This window comes from Sorex araneus, chromosome X (assembly GCF_027595985.1).
Source record: "Sorex araneus isolate mSorAra2 chromosome X, mSorAra2.pri, whole genome shotgun sequence".
In the NCBI taxonomy this organism is placed as follows: domain Eukaryota; kingdom Metazoa; phylum Chordata; class Mammalia; order Eulipotyphla; family Soricidae; genus Sorex; species Sorex araneus.
In genome coordinates, this window is record NC_073313.1 from 260,650,126 (window position 1) to 260,666,578 (window position 16,453).

Sequence of the window (16,453 nt, forward strand, 5' to 3'; positions counted from 1 at the left end):
TTTTTGTTACTGTTTTTGGCATATCGAGTACTCCACGGGTAGCTCGCCAGGCTCTGCCATGTGAGATTCTGCATCACTCTCTTCTGGGAGCTTTGTTTTATCGTCTCTGGATCTTGGCCATTGATGGGATTACACGGAGCCAGGGGCAGTTTGTGGGTGTGACTGCCAAGCTACTGGAAAACGGGGAATCTGGGTGGAGGAGGCCCAATCCTGATCCAAGCAGGCTTGGAGATCTCAGCCATAGGTCCTGCATACCTGGGTTCCTCTGTGGTATCCTTCATGCGTGAGGCTCGTCCAAGTGTGTGGAGAGTGGCCAGAACATGCGTGTGGCTGGGTTCTGTAGGTTTTTGGTTGCTGGGGCTCTGCTTGGGGCAGGGAGGGAAACTCAACCCACCCCCCTCTGAGGGGGCCCTGGTGAAGACAGCCTGGTGTGGGATACACACACACACACACACACACACACACACACACATTTAAAATGGGTGGTTGTCTAGACAAAATGCTTCTGTCACTGAAGGGGCTGGCACATTACTCTTGGCCTAGAAGGGATGTTGCATCGTGAACTGTGCTGGTTATTCATTGTCCTTTTCTTTCCTAAGGTAGGAAATGTTGTTCTTTGGACTGGGTTAAATGCTGCTCTGCAGAAAAGGCTTGATATGAGCAAATCCTGCAGGCTGTGACTAATTGACAGGAACTGGGCTAATGGGAAGGCAGAATGTGTCTAATCTGCAGCAGAACAAATGCTCACTAAGGGTCCCCTTCTCTCCTAGGACTTCCTTCGCCGGGCATCTGGCTGGAATTCTTGTTGGACTAATGTACGTTCATGGACCTTTGAAGAAAATTATGGAAGCCTGTGCAGGTACAGACCTAAACACATTTAGTATGAGCAGCAATTGGAAGCGCATCTTAATTTTTATGGAAACAGTTTCCCCCGTGGTTCAGCTTAGGAATTCCCTAACGGCTCTCTTAAAAATCAAGAGACAGGCAGCGGTACAGTTCCACACACTGCTTCAGAAGAAACCGCAATCCCAAAATGTAAACCCGAGGCTTTCTTAGGGCACGAAGCGTGGGATATATTCATGCCCTCAGTATTACTGCTACTTCCAACAAGCCCTGGGCTCCTTGACAGTGCAGAGAACTGAAACAGGTTTAAAGCGACTCCTTCCTCCACAGTATTCCACAAAGTAATCTGTGTGCGTGGCAGCATTAAAAAGGAAAACCAAATCTGTACTCAGCTACAAAGCTGGTCTTGTAAAGAATTCAGAATGACCGCTAGGTCCTTGGAGGGTAAGACATATATTCATGCACAGCCAAACCAAACCTGTTATTGCCAAGAGCTTGGCTTCTGCTTAAATTGTGTGTGTGTGCGTGTGTGCGTGCGCGCGCCTACCGTGCAAGCATATGCACGCTTGCTTTGCCCCTTTTTGAGATGACGCTCAATGAAAATACCTTACTTTATGTAGAAATATATGAATATTTCAGACCTCTTAATTTAAACGGCTCTGCGGCTTTTGACTTATAAGGAAGCTATTTTGCAAACACTTGTTTCATAGACCATATGAGGAGCTCTAATATTTCATCTTTTATTCATGGGAAATCTTTTGAGACTATTTTACCTTTTCTTGAACCATAAATAATTTGTTTTCACAGTTTGTGCCAATGGCTGGTATTCTTGAAAACCATATAATATTCATGATACGAGGAAGCTACCCAGGCACCATGCAGCCGCTTTTATTAGCAGGTTGTATTCACCATTGGATGATTTTTTTTTTTTTAATGGCTGTGTAAGTTCTGAAAAGATTCTGATTTTCTTGTGTTTGCTTGTTACTGCACTTCCAGTATTGACTGAAGGAGACAGTGAGAGCATCATTTGGTAAAAATTTCTAATTTCATTGCATTTCTGACACAGCTTAATTATGTACATCTGCTAATGAGCTTTGTTGCCCAAATGCTCTCAGTACCTATAAAAAAAAAAAAGAAGAAGAAATGAATCTTGGGAGTTTTCAAATTCTTTCCTATTATTCGGTGTCTTTCTAAAAGTTAAGTGCTTAATAAGATTTTCTGCAGACATATTATAGCAGAGCTTAAGTGAGTATTTAGTTTTTGAAAGGGGTTGTCCCTACAATACTAGCATTAAACTTTTAATTTTCCTTCTTGAAACCTTGCCTCTTCTCTCCAAAGACTTAATTTGACATCATTCTATTTTCAAAGTAATACAAGAGTGACTACTAAAAGTTGGAACAAGCGTTCAACACTGTTTATAAGCAGCCTGCAGCTTCTCAGCTTCCTGTCCCCGCACTTCTCCCCATGAAACTGCAGAAAGACCTGATCGGAGAACTGGGGTGACATGGGGCCTCTGAAAATCACCAAGCACAGGGGGCTGCTCTCTGGTCACTGCTAGAAGTGGAGGGTCATGCTAAAGCCCCCCTCTCTCAGCCTCTTCTGTTCAGCAGAACTGAAGTGAACTACTGTCTTCCTAGGGACAGTAATAGCAAAGGCCCCTTAGGCACATAGGATAAGGAGCACGGAGCACCGTGGTTGGGAGCCATTGTTCACTCTACCCAGACCATGATCTTATGTGACGGCATCACAGACCAGGCCTGGTCTGTCTGTTGACAAGATGGCCAAGACTAGCTGGTCAATAGGAGACTTTCCGGAAGTTGAGTGTGTAAGTTAGCTTTACATTGTTTCTGTCTTCTCTGTTCCCTGTTCTCCACGTTATAGATGCTCTCCTTGACTTATTTGAACAACTGTTTAGGAATCATTTGAAATGACCTGGGCCTTGTTAAAGAGAGCCTCCTAATTTCTGGAAGAATTGGCTGGGAAAAAATCTTAAGAGTATTCTAGTCCATTGGTCATTGTGTCTCTTCATGTCAGTAGTTTGGTTTTGATTACAGAAGCTTTGTGATGCGGATTGAAATGAAGTTTTAGGATAGCCATTATAAAAAAGATAAGAAATAATAAGTGTTGGTGAAGATATGGAGATAAGGTTGCTCTAGACCGCTGTTAGTGGCAATAAAAATGGGTACAGCCATTATAGAAAGCAGTATGGAGGTTCCTAAAAAAAAAAGAAGGAAAGAAAGAAAGAGAGAAAGAAAGAAAGGAATAAAGAAAGAAAGAAGGAAACAAAGGAGGAAAAAAGAAAATCAAACAACCATTTGATCTATCAGTCCCATTTCTGAATCAGTATCTCAAAGTGCTGTCCATCAGTGGATGGATAGGTAAGGTTTTTTTTGTTTGTTTGTTTTTTTGCCTTTTGGGTCACACCCAGCAATGCACAGGGGTTACTCCTGACTCTGCACTCAGGAATTACTCTTGGAGGTGCTCAGGGGACCCTATGGGCTGCTGGGAATCAAACCCAGGTCAGCCACGTGTAAAGCAAACACCCTACCCACTGTGCTATTATTCTAGCCTTGGGTAGATAAGGTTTAGTACGCATATGCATGCACTAAATTATTTTTTAATTAAATTTTCCCCCACTTTATCTAAACACTGTGGTTTACAAAGTTGTTCATGATGACTTGTTACAGGCATTCTATGTTCCAACACCTGTCTCACAACCACTGTCACCTTCCACCTACCATTGTCTCCTTCTTCCCAACCACTTGTTACCACTAACTATTTATTTATTTTCTATTGCTTGTTACCACTAAATGGCTAATGAATATTAAAAATTACTCTAGTTAAAGAAAATTTGTGCAAATTGTTATATATCATCATGAGGACATTAACTCCTTGTCTGAGTGGTGTTGCTAGTTGAGCCTTCTGTATTAATGTTTTTGTTAGTTGAGCTTAACTGGCTTTTCCATTACATTCCCATCCAATCTGGTGTGCTCCTACTGGGATGTTGGCATTGTAGAGTTTGGAAATGTTGCATGACCACTCCAGAAAATCCAGAATACTTAACAGTGAGCTTACATGGTGGCAGCAGTGGGATGTGGGTATGGCTGCCAGACTTCTGGAAGTATAGCGGGTGTGGGGAAGTTGCCTGCCCTAACCTGAGAAGGCCCGGAGTTTTCAGCCAAAAATCCCCAGTGTACCTTAAATTTTCAGCACTTTGGCATCTCTCTGGAGCTCAGTTGTGAGGTGGTGGAATCTGGCCACAGGCATGGTGGCAGCTGGTGGGGTGTCAGTCCCACGTGTTAGATTAGTTAGCCATAAAAAAGATACTCTGCCCCTTGGGGCAAAATGAATTCACCTGAATGATATTATGTTAACTCATAAAAATGACAAAAAAAGCATGAAAAATTATATAACCTTCCTCATGTGTGAAATCTGGCAAGATCAAACTCCTAGACTAAGAGAGTAAAGCAGTGATTTTCCAGGGACTGAGGGAAGGGGAAAATAAGGAGATACTAGTTTAAATGAAGGTGAATAAGTTTGGGGGACTTAAGGTGTAGCATGGTGACTGTAGTTATTGACACTGTTATATACTTGAAAATTACCAGAGAGTAGATCTGAAGTATATGTGCGCGTGCGCGCGCACACACACACACACACACACACACCCTCACTGTGTGAGGTGATAGATATGTTAACTGTGTCCATTGTTTCACATTGTATTTGTGTGTCAGATAATCATGCATCCTTTTAAAATCATCAGGTAGTGTAATCTAAATATATACCCAAGTTTGTCAGCCATATGTCCATAAAGCTGGGATGGGTATTCTTATTGCAAGAATTAACTCATTTGTTTCCTTCATATTTAGGCATTTTTTCCTCCAACATTGGCTACCCACGACAGCAATACCACCACTTTAGTAGTGCAGGTATGTACTTTATTGCATTTAATATGTCTTATCTTACTATTTAAAGTCAGAGCATTCACCGCTCCAGAGCCGCCCCGGCCACTGCAGGTTTACGGCCGTGTCGAACGGTTCCTTCACCCATGTAGTATGCATGTGCCTCTGGTGTACATGATGTGCTTGGTGGAGGGGAGACCCGGAGAAGCCAGGGAGCGTGTTTGCTGAGGTGGTTAGAAGACCACGGGAGAAGTTAGACTAGCATGAAAATACTGTGATTGGTGCACCATCCCTCAGATATGAGAAGATGCTTACTAGGCTCAGGTTTCGGGATCCTCAACTGAACAGACTGTGCAGTGAGCGAGTAAGTTCCTTGAAACTGGGAGAGAATATATTTTTCCCAGGATGTCTGTGTGAACAGGTAAAAAGGATTTCTCTTAAAACTTCTGATCTATTATTACAAAGTTATACATTCACACATGCATCCTTTAGAGCCTTACATCGCAGCCTGGGGAGGCTTTATGATAATATCCCAGCACCAGGAGACAATAGGCTGCAGAAACATTATCTTTCATAATTACCCCAGCTGACAACCGCTGTCATTTAAATCTGGGATTGGCACCTTAAAGGCCTGATAAACTGTTTAGACCCAGAGTTTCGTTGACTGTGTGGTCTCAGTTGCAAATAGTCCCACCTGCTGGCCATGGCGAAAATGCACACATAGACAGCTAGCTAGATTACTTCTTTAGTTGTCCACCTTTGACATCTTCAGACTGGTGAAAGAGGTGAAAATTTTTTTGGGGGGGAGAAGGAGTCACACACGGTAATGCTCAAGGCTTCCTCCTGGCTCTGCATTCAGGAATTATTGCAGGTGGTGCACAAGGGACCATATTGGATGCTGGGATTGAACCTGGGTTGGCTGCATGCAAGGCAAAGGCCCTACCCACTGTACTATCGCTCCTCTTGTGCTACCAGCCCCTTTTGTGGACAATTGTTATCTCCCTTGTTACCCACTTTTGTTAATTGCTCCTCATGGAATTCTCTTATTGCTAGGTAATACTCTGTAGTTTCTGGTTTTCAGTCACTAAATTCTTTTTTTCGGGGGGGGGGGTCGACTTTTTGGGTCACACCCTGCGATGCTCAGTGGTTACTCCTAGCTCTGCACTCAGGAGTTATTCCTGGCGGGATACCATGTAGGATGCAGGGGGATGAACCCGGGTTTGCTGAGTGCCAAGCAAACGGACTATCTGCTGTACTGTGGCTCCAGCTCCCAACTACTTTTCCTTTTTGTCTCTGTTTTGGGGCCACACCCAGCTAAGTCAGTGCTTACTCCTGGCTCTGCACTCAGGGATCATTCCTGATGGGGCTTGAGGGGACCATATGGGGTGCCAGAGATTGAACTCGGTTTGACTGTGTGCAGAGTTTCCACTGTACTTTCACCCTTCCCACCGTACTGCTTGCCTACCTGCCTAACTTTTAACTCAGTACTACTTTTGCTTTTTTTCAGTATATGATCTGTCCAGGGGAATTACCAGGTACCCTTGCAAATAATGTATATTCTGCCATTTTGTATATATTGGGCTGGAAAGATAGCACAGCAAACAGGGCGTTTGCCTTGCACGCAGCCTACCTGGGTTCGATTTCTTCGTCCCTCTCGGAGAGCCTGGCAAGCTACTGAGAGTATCCTGCCCTCACGGCAGAGCCTAGCAAGCTACCTGTGGTGTTTTCGATATGCCAAAAACTGTAATAACAAGTCTCATATGGAGACATTACTGGTGCCCACTCGAGGAAATGGGATGACAGTGCTACAGTGCTCGTATATATTATTTGATATAAACCAAAGGTCAAGGTGACTATCTTGTTCATATCTCTTTTATCTTTAATGATTTTTTAAAAATCTAACATTTCTAGCAAGGCTAAGAGAGGGTTAAAAATCTCTGGCTGTGGTTCTGGAATTGTCTTTATCTCCTTTTAATTCTGTCAGTTTTTGCTTCATTTATTTTTGTCTTTTGCCAAATCTGAGAGAGTTTCAGATAGTCTTATCACAAAGTGTTTTCTCTCCCAGATCTTTTCCTTTGGCATCTGAGATGTGAGTGACATGAATGGTAGGTACTGTGCTAGTGTTCTTCAAACCCTTCCACTTTTGCTCCCTCTCTGTCCTCCACCTCTCCCTCCACCCGCCCTTTATTTTCTATGTTCTTCATGTTAGATAATTCTTCTTTTTTTTTTTTTTTGGCTTAATTGGGCAACACTCGGTAATGACCAGGGATTACTTCTCGCTCTATGCTCAGGAATTACCCCTGGCAGTGCTTGGGGAACCATATGGGATGCTGGGGATGGAACCCATGTCAGCCTGTGCAAGGCAAACTCCCTCCCCACTGTACTATCGCTCCTGCCCCCATGTTGGATAATTCTTGTCTGTGCTCAAGTCACTAACTCACTTGTCATCTCCATTCAGTGATTAAACTAATTCAGTGACTTAAAAATAACTATTGAATTTTTTTCCCAATTTCTATTTGGAATTTGGAAAAATAATTTCTGTGTCTCTGTTGAAAATTCTTCCGTCCTTCCACTTCAAGAGGGTTCCTTATCTCACAGAGTGCGGCTCTTACATCTTTAAAGTCTTCCAGATTATTCCATGGTCTGATTCCTCTCATGTGGCTGGCATCTGTTGATTGCATTTTTCTCCTGAGAATTGATGACATTATTCTGTTTGGGTTTGTGGGATCAGTAAAAAAAAAAAAAAAAATTGCATCTGAATATTTGGAATATTTTGTTGTAAAACTCTGGATCCTGTTAAGATCTTCTGTAGAAAGTTGATTTTCGTGTTTGTGTTTGACTTGTTTGAGCAAGCAGTCACCCTGGTTTGATTTAGAGCATAAATTCCTTTCTCTTTCTCTGGGAGTGCGCTCAATCCAGTGGGTTTTGTCCACCGTCAGTTCAGTGGCCTGCCTTGTGTGCAGCACTCACGGGTTGGTCTGATTCTTGTAAGTGAGCTAATGCTGTGATTGAGTATTCCAAGCTTTGTGTGTTCCTTGTCTGTGCGTGGTTTGGGGGCGAGTGGGTGGCTGTGTGATCCACTGGAGCAGAAGATGACTTGTGTGTAGATCTATTTCCATGTGCTGGCAGTTTTTTCAGCCTCAAGACGCTAATTCTTAAACATTTCTCCTAATGCAGATTTTTTTAATTTGTTTGTTTTGCTTGAGGGCCACACCTGGCTATGCTCAGGAGGTTTTCTTGGCTCTGCACTCAGGATTTATTCCTGGTGGTGCCCAGGGGACCATACAGGATGCCAGGGATTGAACCATGGTCATCCAAGTGTAAGGCAAACTCACTGCCTGCTGTACTATCGCTCTAGCCCTAAGTGCAGATTTCTTGATCAGTTGTTTTCTGTTCTTGTCTGACTAAAGAGTTAAGGGACATCTCCCCCTTCCTGGTTTTCATTTACGCCATGATGCTTTCTCTGCACCCCTCTAGTTCCCGAAGGCTGGGTCCTGTCATTGGCACAAGCTGACTGAAGTTTGCAAAATTTGTTTATGCTTCTTTGTTCATTTGGTTTTGGACCATACACCCAGTGGTACTGAGGGTTTACTCTTGGCTCTGTGCTCAGGGAACAGTCCTGGAGGTGCTTGGGGGACATAAGCGATGCCAGAGTTTGAACCGCTTTTGGCCAAGCACCTTACCTGCTGTAGCATATCTCTGGCCCACTGTCGAATCTGTTGCTTTGTGTTCACTCATCTTCCTTCCCCTGTGTGGTCAGTCGGCTTTGAAGCCCCTCTAACCACTTTTTTTCTCCCAGGTATTTTATTTTTCAGCTCTAGAAGTTCCATTCATAGTCTCTCTTAGATCCTATAGGTCTCTCCTTATCACATTCATGTACATCTTTAGATTGTGAGTAAAATTAGAATGGCCGTCTTAAAATCCCTGACTGCTAATTCTGTCTTCTTGCTGTATACACATATTTGTATTTGCTTCCTTTTTTTGAAATCCTGTCTTGCTTGTCAGAGTTCAAGGACACATGTTTCTTATCTTTTTTTGCAATCTTCCACTTGTTTGTGCAGGCCAGCTGAGGTGTTGACTTGGTGCTTCGAGAGCTCGGCCTGAGGTCTGCCGGGGACGTAGGCACTAGGGATCTGCACTGGGAGCCGCGTGCTGGGTTTGAATGGATGAATGCAAGTTATGGGAGGGAGTGAAAGCACTAGGGAAGGTGTTATGAAAGGCCCTTTGGGGATTACCCAGATTGTACTGGAATGCCACTGAAGAATTTAATCAGTAGCATGATACTTTTGGAACTGCATGCTTCATTTTGGATATAGTTCTAAGGGTTTGCATGATGATGATGATAAGTCTCTTCTGTATACGCAAATCTCCTGCAGGACTTTTACAGTATGTTTATGCCTCGGGTTTATTCCAGACTAATTCATAAAGGAATGGATGGCGACAGGGACTTGGACCTCTTTTTTTTTTTTTTAATGGGATCAGAGATACAAGAGTGAACTTAGACTGAGTTCTGTAGAGTCTCAGGGTTCTTGAGTACTATAGCTGCCCCAGGAAACCTCACTTCTGAGATTCTCACCTCCACTGATCCTGGATGCTTCAGATCCTAGGAACATGATGCTGGTGTGGGAGGGAGTGTCTGGGCAGTGCTGTGCACTGCCTCGACTGTGGCTTGGCCTCAAGAGGGGAGCTGTTATCAGCACGCTGGTAAACTCACCTCCAAGAATGTTGAATCCTATAGGTTGTTGCTCATGGAACCGGGTCACTTTAACTTCCACTCTTCCTGCTGGCTAGTGGATAGATCCATGATCACTAACACCTTGACGTTGCTCGAAGTAAAAAAGACTTGTCTCTGGGTTCATTTTTTAATGAAGCACAGAAATGTTCCTCTGGCCAGAGGGAATAATAAGAACGAACTTATGTGCAGACATAGCTTAAACTGTCACAGACTGCCTGCCCCTAATGTCTTATGTGACAGCTGGGAAATTGAGGCTTAGAAGGGTAAGTAATTTGGCTGTAGTTGCACAGGCAAATTAGTGATGGAAGGACTTGCTAGTTGCTCCTTCTTCCTAGTCCCTGTTTATGTATTGTACAGGGCCTTGAGTGGAGCCTTTTGCTGATCTGACCTTACAAAATAGGGCAGATTTCCCTTCTTTTATTCTCTTTCGCCTTTTCTCTTTCATATGTAAGAGGCCTGGCGAAACAACCACATGGAGGAGGGAATTAAAGGCAAAAATAAAGGGTCCCTTTACCTTGCTTGCCCCTGGTAAGATGACTGTGTTTCTATTCCTTTCTCCAAAGTGATTTCGATTCTTCAAAGGCTGAGCTCCGCAAGGCCAGGTGGCCATGCTAATGGTCATCTAGGGAACTTTTAAGAAAGCATATGTGTCTCTTACAAGTCATGATTTATTCTTAATATGGCTGTCCTTAGCTGGAAAAGTCTTTATAGGTCAGAGAACCCCATGAATGTTTAAAAAAGCTGGTACCAATTTTTCTAATCTTGGTGGTGTTTCTTGATCTCTTTTGCCATGAAATCCTGGTATGCATATGAAGAACAGATGGAGTGGTTAATAGAATAATGATAACCAGAATTTCTTTTACGACAGAGCCAAAGTATATAGCTACAAAAGAATATTAAACTAGTATTCATCACAGGATGTAATTTAAACTTATTTATCTTAAGTGTTTGATTGTTAGGGTTTTTTTCCAGCCATGTTTATTAAGAAGATTTAAGAATATCTGATTGGGCCAGCGACCAGCTGTAGAAAATTTTTGGTCCTGGGAGACATGTTCTCATTATAATACTTATTGATGGGATTTTTGATCTTGTTGATGACTTATGACTGATGATATAGAACCTTTAACCGCATGTTTTTGTTTTTGTTTTTTAAACTTAATGGCAACGAAACTTTCCCTTTCTCTCTCCCCACATTTTATCTAAGAAGTACCAAATTAGATTTTATAATATTCAGATGTTTAAGAAAGTAGGCTTTATTTCATTAAGACAGGGCTGGGAGTTTTAGCAAGTAAATAGCATGAAGAAAAATGTTTCTCCTCTGTCCAGAAAAAGTTGCCTCCCCTGTAGCAAGTTCACCTGACAGTGAAAACTTCTGGTGTTCCAGTGTCTGTGGCCTTTGTATAAATGCGTTTTCAGAGTCTGGAGGCTTATTATTATTATTTTTTTAAAGAATCAGTGAACATTTTGGGGGTAGATGTGTAGCAATGCTGCTTAGACCCTGCTGTAGTAAAACGACTTTCCACAGGGGTTTGAGAGTGGTAATGAGCCATCTGGGAAAGGGCCCAACACGCTCTCTGGGTTGCAGGGAGGTAATTGGCGCTCTCGGGGAGTGGGGCGTCTCTGTGCAGCCCGGCGACTGCTCTGTAAATATTCTATTGTGTTTGAGGACGGTTGCCCCTGGCTTTTGTTCTTTGTGAAATAGACATGTGGTTGGCGTTCCGACCCCTTTGCCCTGAAATGGAAGGTTGATTTTGTTTTGTGTGTGCTTCTGGCGAGAAGTAGGGAGAGCAGCGTTTTGCAGAGTGCCAGTATCTCTTGGCACCGGCTGTGAATTCCGCTGCATAACGAGGGCCAACGCTTTCCGCTGGCTCTGCAGCGGACACCGTTGGGCAAAAGGGCGCCCGCTGGAGATGGGCCCATAATTCCGCTTCCGGGTTAAAGGGCGCCTACTGGAGATGGGCCCATAATTCCGCTTCCGGGTTGAAGGGCACCTGCTAGAGATGGCCCCAAGATTCTGCTTCCGGGTTAAAGGGTTCCTGCTGGAGCGGGCCCCACGATTCCACTTCCGGGTTAAGGGGTGCCTGCTGGAGATGGCCCCACGATTTCGCTTCTGGGTTTTATTGCTGCTGCTGTATTTATGCCGCTTCCCTTTCTAGCTGTGGGTTGTGATGCCAGGGGCAGCCCGCTCTTGGCTGTGGCACTTGGCTGCGGTGGGGGTGACTGTGTCGTGGTGGTTGGTGCTCACAGGCGCTGGGGCTGAGGTGCCCACCCAGAGCAGGACCATCCCATTGCAGTGCTTGCAGACAAGTCGCTTTGGTGTCAGTGGGTCCCACAGGTGACTTACGTGAAGCCGGGCGGAGAAAGAGGGTCGCTCTCTCCCCACCCGCCCCTGCCACCAGGGCCCAGGTTACTGGGCTCTTGTCTCGCCTGGCAGGAAGGAATTTCAGGAGTAGACGAGCAGGGAAATTACGGTGTTTATTTGGAGGTTTTGAAGGGAAGGAGGAAGAGAACAGTGGGCGAGTGGAGAGTGGCTCCTCCAAGGGCGGGGAGAGCCCTCCGCACACCGCAGCATCGGACATGAAGGCGCGAAGGGCCTCGTCTCAGGAGGGGAGCTGCGGGCCACACGCGTGCACAAGCAGCACCTGGGCGCAGCCTCTGCGCCCGTCCTTTGTTCAAGCTGGCCGTTACAGGGTTTCTCCAACCTGCCCCATGTGGGGCTCCTTCCCGGGTCAAAGCCCTCCGCTTAGGAGGGGGCGTGGGCAGGGAGTGGTGCTGGTCTTTGAAATTCCTTTCCTGGCCTTTTGTTTCTGCAGCAGTGTCTCTGAGTCTGTTGCTGTAGATAGTGAGGGTCTTCTCTGAGTCTGTTGCTGTAGATAGGTGAGGGTCTTCTCAGGCTGTAGTTCCCGCTTTCCTGTTTTCTGCAAGGTCAGCTTTTGCCATTGCCTTGGGCGGGGGCCTTCCCTGTCCTACCTACATGAGCGTCGCATGTGCACGTTGTTGTTGGGGTGGGGTTGGGGAGGGCCCAGCAAGCGGCACCCCGTGGACCACGCTGGGTGCACACCGGGTGCCTGTGGGTAGCTCCTGGGGGGAGGGACTCAGAAGGCCTGCAGGTTGGGGTTTGCTTTGTTTCTTCTTGCCTTGAGCTGTTCCCTGAGCCTCTGCTTCACTCTTAAACGGTTTTGAGGATTGGGGGAACTGAGATATCTTCCTCCCATTTTCAGTGTCACATTGTTACCGCTCAAACCCGGGAAGCATGTGAGGGTCTGACATTTGGGTTATTGGAAGTAGTTAGTTAAGTCCCACTTTGTTGTCTGAGAGGAAGGCTTGTCATATACGGTCCCCCAAATCCTGAAATTTTTAGTTCAATGCTTACTTTTTTTTTTCCAATTTATTTTTTGTGATTTGTTACTGATAGCACAGCAGTTGGTCATTCTCCTTTCACGTGGCCAACCCGAGTTCGATTCCTCCACCCCTCTCGGAGAGCCCGGCAAGCTACTGAGAGTATGGAGCCCGCACGGCAGAGCCTGGCAAGCTACCCGTGTGTATTGGATATGCCAAAAACAGTAACAATAAGTCTCACAATGAGAGACGTTACTGGTGCCCGCTCGAACAAATCGATGAGCAACGGGATGACAGTGACAGTGACAGTTACTGATGGGGAGCATGCCAGGTGGTGCTTGGGTCTTACTCCTGACTCAGTGCTTAGGGATGAGTAACTCCTGGCAGTGCCCAAGGGGACTATATACTGTGCTGGGACCAAACCTGGGTCATCTGTGTGCAAGGCCAAGTGCCCTCCCATGCTGTGCTGTAGCTCCAGCCACTTTAAAGTTTGTTTAAATAGTTTATTTAATGGCTTTCAAGGTAATGCAGTAGCAGGATGAAAGACTGTTGTACTAACCATGAACAGTGGGCAGAGACTCTCAGTAAACAGGTTTTTAAAGAAGAGGCTAGTGGCTAATGATCACTGAAAAGAATGTCCGTGATCATCATTAGTCATTAAAACCGTGGTGGGATCTCACTCTGTACTCACTTTGATGGTTGTCATGTACAAGACAGGTGTTGATAGGAAGTGCTAGTAAAGATGCCGAGAAATCTTAAATGATATGCTTTGCTGTGTGAAGATAAAACAGGGCGTCTTCTTTAGAAAATATTCTGGTGATTTTGCAAATGGTTAAACATAGAATTGCTGTATAATTCACTCTTAGAAATACACCCAAGAGAAATGAAATCATATGTCCACATAAATATGTGCACAATAATGTTCATATCATAGCAGCATTCTCAGAATAGTGGAAACAAACACAAATGTCTGTCACCTCCTGAGTGAAGAAACAGTGATACGGTGATAGGATAGAATTTTATTTGGCCGTTCAAGGGAATGATGTATTAGCTTATGTTTCAACATGGATGAACCTTGAAAACAAGCCAAGTGAAAGAAGCCAGACTCAAAATACTATTTACTGTGTGATTCCATTTATGTGAGTGTCCAGAATAAAGACAGAAAGGAGAAAAATGTTTACCCCGGGCTGGGAGAATAGAGTGGTAGCTGAAGGATACAACTTTGAAATGTACTAAAATTGATTTTGGCAGGGCCAGAGAGATAGTGCAGGGGCTAAGGCATCTGCCTTGCACACAGCTGTCCTACGTTTGATTCCTGGTACCACATAGAGTGGCCCGAGTACCACCAGGAGTGACACCTGAGCGCAGAGACAGGCGTAAGCCCTGAGCAGTGCTGGTAGATCAGCCCACCCCAACACTCACCAGAATTGATTTTGGTGATGATAGTACAAATTCTATGAGTATATTAAAATGCATTTAGTTATAAAAAACCTTTAAAATGCCAAATTGTATAGTTTGTCAATTACATCTCAGTACAGATGCCATAAAAATGTAACTAGTAGGCACAAGAACTTGGTAAGACATACCAACAATACAAATACATACGAATATACATATGGGCATATGTAGCTAAATTAGATGATCTGAAACTAGATTAGTATGTTTTATTGTTATTTCATATTTATGTGAAAAAGACTATATAGTACTAACACTGTTTTTTTTTCTTTTTGGGTCACACCTGGCAATGCACAGGGGTTACTCCTGGCTCTGCACTCAGGAATTACTCCTGGCGGTCCTCAGGGGACAATATGGGATGCTGGGAATCGAACCTGGGTCGGCCACGTGCAAGGCAAACACCCTACCCGCTGTGCTATCGCTCCAGCCCCGCTAACACTTTTTATGGGAAGCATTTAAATCATTTCCCTCTTAATTTTAAGTATCAGGAAAACATTTCATTCACAACCAAGACAGAAGTAAATTTTAGAGTGGCCCCTGGCTGAGTACATACTTTGCACGTGGGAGGTTGAGGTTTGTCCTTAACACTGCGTGGTCCCTGCGAATTGCAGGGGAGAGGCCCTGAATACTGCTGAGGTGGCACCTCCAAAATCAAACAAAATAGCTCCAAAGCCAGTGTTCAGGAGCGGTATTCCACAGCCACTGCCATCAGACTCAAGGCTCAGCTCTACAGATTCACGACTAATCTCGGAAGAGATGGGAGCCAAGCTGCAAGATATTCACGAGTACACCCAGTCTTTGTTTGAAAATTGTAGGGTGCCTTTGGGAGCGGGATGGACCCAGTCCCCACTGTGCCAAAACTGGGGCAGCCACACCCACACCCCCTGCAGCTGCCATGCTAACAGCCCAGCTCCACAGCTTCACGGCTAGTCTCAGCCACACTGTAGCACTGTTGTCCCATTGTTCATCAATTTGCTCAAGTGGGCACCAGTAACGTCTCCATTGTGAGACTTGTTGTGACTGTTTTTGGCATCTCGAATACATCACGGGGAGCTTGCCAGACTCTGCTGAATTTGGCATATCGAATACATCTTGGTAGCTTGCTGGGCTCTCTGAGAGGGACGGAGGAATCGAACCCAAGTCAGCCACATGCAAGGCAAACGCCCTACCCACTGTGCTCTCGCTGCAGTCCTCTCAGCCACCACACAGACTAAAATTCCATATATACCACTTTTCATGCTGAAAACTCTGGGGTCACCTTGGGAGTGGGTGCAGACAACATGCCCCCAATGCCAACTATTTTCTGGCAGCCACAACCACATCCCCCAGCTGCCAGGTGCAAACTCATCCACCTACTACATCCTGACATCTCCAAACTCCACAATACTGATACCCCTATAGGCGCACACCCAGCTTCAATGGGGAAGTAAGAGAGAAGACAACGAGGCTCAATAAACAAAAACAGTAACACAAAAGGCCCAGCTAGTTTAGTGCACAGTTTAGTAAAAGGTTTAGTTACCCTCAGACAGGGACCCTCAGACAGGGACTCCATCGTGAGGTATAACAATTTTCACAAATTTTCTTTTACTGAAATATGTTTTGATGATTAATTTAGTCATTCAGTTGCAACATGCAGTATAAAATAATTTTACTTTATATTAAAGCCTGATGGGGGGGTAGGCTTGGGGGGTGGTTGGGAACCTGGGGACAGTGTTGTAAGGAAGGTCACACTGTGGTGGGATTGGTGTTGGAACATTGAATGCCCGTAACAAGTGTATTATGAACAATTTTCTACACCATGGTGTTTAAAGTAAAAACAACAACAACAAAAATTTATCAAAAATTCTGAATGTGAATTCTCAGCCATACTCTCTCCTGGCACGTGTGTGTGTGTGTGTGTGTGTGTGTGTGTGTGTGTGTGTGTGTGTGTGTGTGTGTGTGGTGGGTTCTATAGTCTTGTTAGAATAGGAATCAATCTCAGACCTGTACTATGTTAGGTAATAAGAAGACATACAGTAAGATTCATTTAAGTTTGGGGTTTTCATAAACAATAAAAAGCTCCCTAATTAAATACTTGATTCACATCCATCTTCAAGGTACATTAGAATCTGAGAATTGGTTAGCAGTACTGGGCTGACTAGGGGTGGGAGGGGGGGCCTTTTCGGGGGGACCCTGAGACTGG

The 16,453-nt window shown here is 44.7% G+C and overlaps 1 protein-coding gene across 1 annotated transcript in view; it reads left to right on the forward strand.

Moving 5' to 3' along the window:
* RHBDD1 (rhomboid domain containing 1) overlaps positions 1 to 16,453 on the forward strand; it is a 103,200-nt gene that overhangs the window by 38,509 nt on the left and 48,238 nt on the right. Inside the window, exons 3-4 of the mRNA XM_055121729.1 lie at positions 771 to 859; positions 4,710 to 4,769. Of these exons, the coding sequence (XP_054977704.1) occupies positions 771 to 859; positions 4,710 to 4,769 (149 nt within the window). The remainder of the gene's footprint in view (positions 1 to 770; positions 860 to 4,709; positions 4,770 to 16,453) is intronic.